Genomic DNA, 3,051 nt, shown 5'->3' with positions numbered 1-3,051 from the left:
TAGGCTGAAGAACAAAACGACAGCAACTTGTCTGTTCCCCTTCCCCCAATTCCCCAGCGCTGTTCCCATCCCCCCAATTCCCCAATTAAAAAAAAAATCTTTAAAAAAAAAAAAAAGAAAAAGAAAGAGCCAACAGCAGGACAAAGCCTCCTGGCTCAGCTGTTGAAGCTGAGGCCCACACCCCCTCCCTTGCCTCCTCCATCACGTCAAGGGCATGTTCAAACAACAGGTAGAAAAGAAGGAAAGGTGCTCTGCAATGGGGAACCCTTAGGAGGCTCTAAGATGAAAAAATAATGAAGCCTTGGCTGCCTCCGTAATATTTTCCCAAGAGTGAGTATTATATTTTTATTTCCTCGTAATGTGAATCTAGGGTTTTCATGCCCTAGGTCATGAAAAGACCACTCTGCCCTTGGGTTGTGACAGAAAAATGAATGGAATGCCATCAATTGATTAATAGATAAATGAAATGAGGCATATCCATACAATGCACAATTATTCAATCATGAGAAAGGATGAAATCCTGATATATGTTTCCACATGAATGGACCTTGAAAACACTTGAATAAGTGAGAGAAATCAAATATAAAGGGCCACGTAGTGTCTGACTCCATTTATGTGCAATACCCAGAGTAGGCAAATCCTTAGAGAAAGAAAGTAGATTAGTAGTTAGGAGGAGGTTGAGGGGAGACAGAAAGGAGGAGTGACTGATAATGGATGAGGTGTTACTTTCATGGGGATGAAAACATTCCGGAATTATAGAGTGTAATGGATGCACACACTTGTGAAAATAGGAAAAACCACGGAATCATATGTACACCTTGAAATGATGAATGTTATGGAATGTGAATTGAAAAAAATAGGATATTAAAATTAGGTGCTGGTGGATAAAACTTACTCTCAAATGATTCAGAAAATGAATAAGTTATGTGTGTGTTATGTATGTATATTTATGTATATGTGCATACCTATGTTGGGTCCAGACAATTAACAAAGAGGCTGGATGTCAAATTAGGGTTCTGAAGATTTTATTAAGCTGAACCTCAGCGACCGCCTCTCCAACTAAGGAGAGACGGCCTCCAGATTTGGGGGGTAGGGTTTTTATAAGACAGGGCTGTATGCAAAGCAAAACAGAAGCCAAAAAAGAATGTGCAGTTATTTCAGTTAAAACCGCATCTTGCTGTCACAACAGTGCCGTTATGTTCAGATGTCATAACAGTAATATCGTGACTGGGTTGAGCTGACCGCACAACCTGTCCCTTAGAGATAGGGGTGAGGGGAGTTAACTGTTGTAAGGCCTTTTGATATGTTAAGATAGAGCGGGGGTGGGGGAGAGGGCGGTAGTAACTGTTGTAAGGGCTTTTCATATGTTAAGATAGAGGGGAGGGGAGGGGAGGAACGCTGAGCTGAGGAATGTTGTTCTTTAACCTTTTATTCCCCAGCAGAAGCAAAGCAGGTGTACAGAAGCAAAAAGAGCTGTTAGTTCCTGGGAAACGGTCTAAGCCAGTTGAGGCAAAACTATTTCTGCAAAACATTTTTAATATTTCTGTTGCAACCCAATTTTTGTAAAGCTAGGCGTTTTACTGTCTTAATGGGAAGTTCTGCTTAGAGTCTAGCTGGAGTAGCTAAATTATGATTTTTTTTTCTTTTTAAAAAGTGAATCTGTCCGGGCTAGGGTCCGGGCTGGGGTCCCTTCACCTATACATACAACTACACATAGAAAACATACATACACAGGTACACATATACATACACACACATATAGGCTGAGAGAGAAATGAAAAGTAAATATAATGAAAGGAAAATATGACGAAATGTTAAAAATTAGTGAATCAGGGGCAGTTTAAATAGGTGTACGTTTATTATCTTTATATTTTTAAGATTGCAACTACTTCAAAATAAAATGATAACAAAGGAAAAAATGAAAGACTGAGTGTAGGAGTGAAGGGACTTGCATGAGCTCAGAGGAGGTTTTGGTCTCACTTCCCCATGAAGTTGCACCACTGTGCCAGTGACACTGCTCGAATATGAGCAACAGTAATAATCGGCCTCGTCCTCAGCCTGGAGCCCAGAGATGGTCAGAGAGGCCGTGTTGCCAGACTTGGAACCAGAGAAGCGATCAGGGACCCCTGAGGGCCGATTTGTCACATCATAAATAAGCAGTTTGGGTGCTGTGCCCGGGCGCTGTTGGTACCAGGAGACATAGTTATAACCTCCAACATCACTGCTGCTTCCAGCACAGGAGATGGTGACTGACTTTCCAGGGGCGCCAGACACTGAGGGAGGCTGAGTCAGGGCAGACTGGGTCCAGGAGCCTGAAGAGAGTAGAAACACACTCTGGTGAGTTCAGTGCTGGAGCCCAGCAGGGCCTGGGGAGAGAAGACAAAGGATCAGCCCTGAAGTCTCTTTGGCCCCTTCCCCAGAGGCCTCACCTGTGCCCTGAGTGAGGAGGGTGAAGAGGAGCAGAGCCCAGGCCATGGTGCAGATGCCCCCAGAGAGCTACCTTCTGAGCCCCCAACCCTGGGCCTGGCTCCCCCAGACTTCTCTTATCCCCTACACCTGCCTCAGAGGAGAGAGGGGCCTCCATGCAAATCTGCTTCCTGCACCTGCCTCTGCTCACCCCACTGAGACCTGGCCATTAATTCTAGAGGATTCTGTATCATAGGAGAGCAGAAGTAACCTGAGAGAATTAGAATCTCTTCAACATAATTTTTCTGAGTTATGACACACTGAGAGCATTATTGGAGAGCCCAGGCAATGAAGCAATCCTTGAATGTCCCTGTGTTGTGGGAACTAAGGTGGTTCTTGGCTTTGGAATCCAGGGACATGTCCTCCAAGATGTCTAAGAGGAGAGTGAGGACAGGCTCTTAGGTTGGCTCTTAGAAACCCAATCACTCTGCTACCCAAGGACCACAGGCAAAGCTGGGATATCCTAATCTTTTCCAATTTTTTCTTCATGCTCCTCAGTGGAAATGATTCTCGTGTATCCCTTGTCCCAATCTCGGCAGTGTCTGAGGTCCAAGGACATTAATTGGTATTTCTAAAACTAGAAAT

General features: G+C 44.2%; 1 gene segment (V, D, J or C); it reads right to left on the bottom strand.

Moving 5' to 3' along the window:
• The window catches only part of LOC109377909 (immunoglobulin lambda variable 2-11-like), a 28,361-nt gene extending 25,850 nt beyond the window's left edge, over nt 1–2,511 (bottom strand). The window contains 2 exon segments of the V gene segment in view: nt 1,981–2,312; nt 2,430–2,511. Coding sequence covers nt 1,981–2,312; nt 2,430–2,475 — 378 coding nt within the window.
• Nucleotides 2,512–3,051: the final 540 nt, after the last annotated feature.

Source organism: Hipposideros armiger, unplaced genomic scaffold (assembly GCF_001890085.2).
Source record: "Hipposideros armiger isolate ML-2016 unplaced genomic scaffold, ASM189008v1 scaffold_1620, whole genome shotgun sequence".
NCBI classification, from domain to species: Eukaryota; Metazoa; Chordata; class Mammalia; order Chiroptera; family Hipposideridae; genus Hipposideros; species Hipposideros armiger.
The sequence above is the reverse complement of the archived record's forward strand: the minus strand, read 5'-3'. Positions and strand labels throughout refer to the sequence as shown.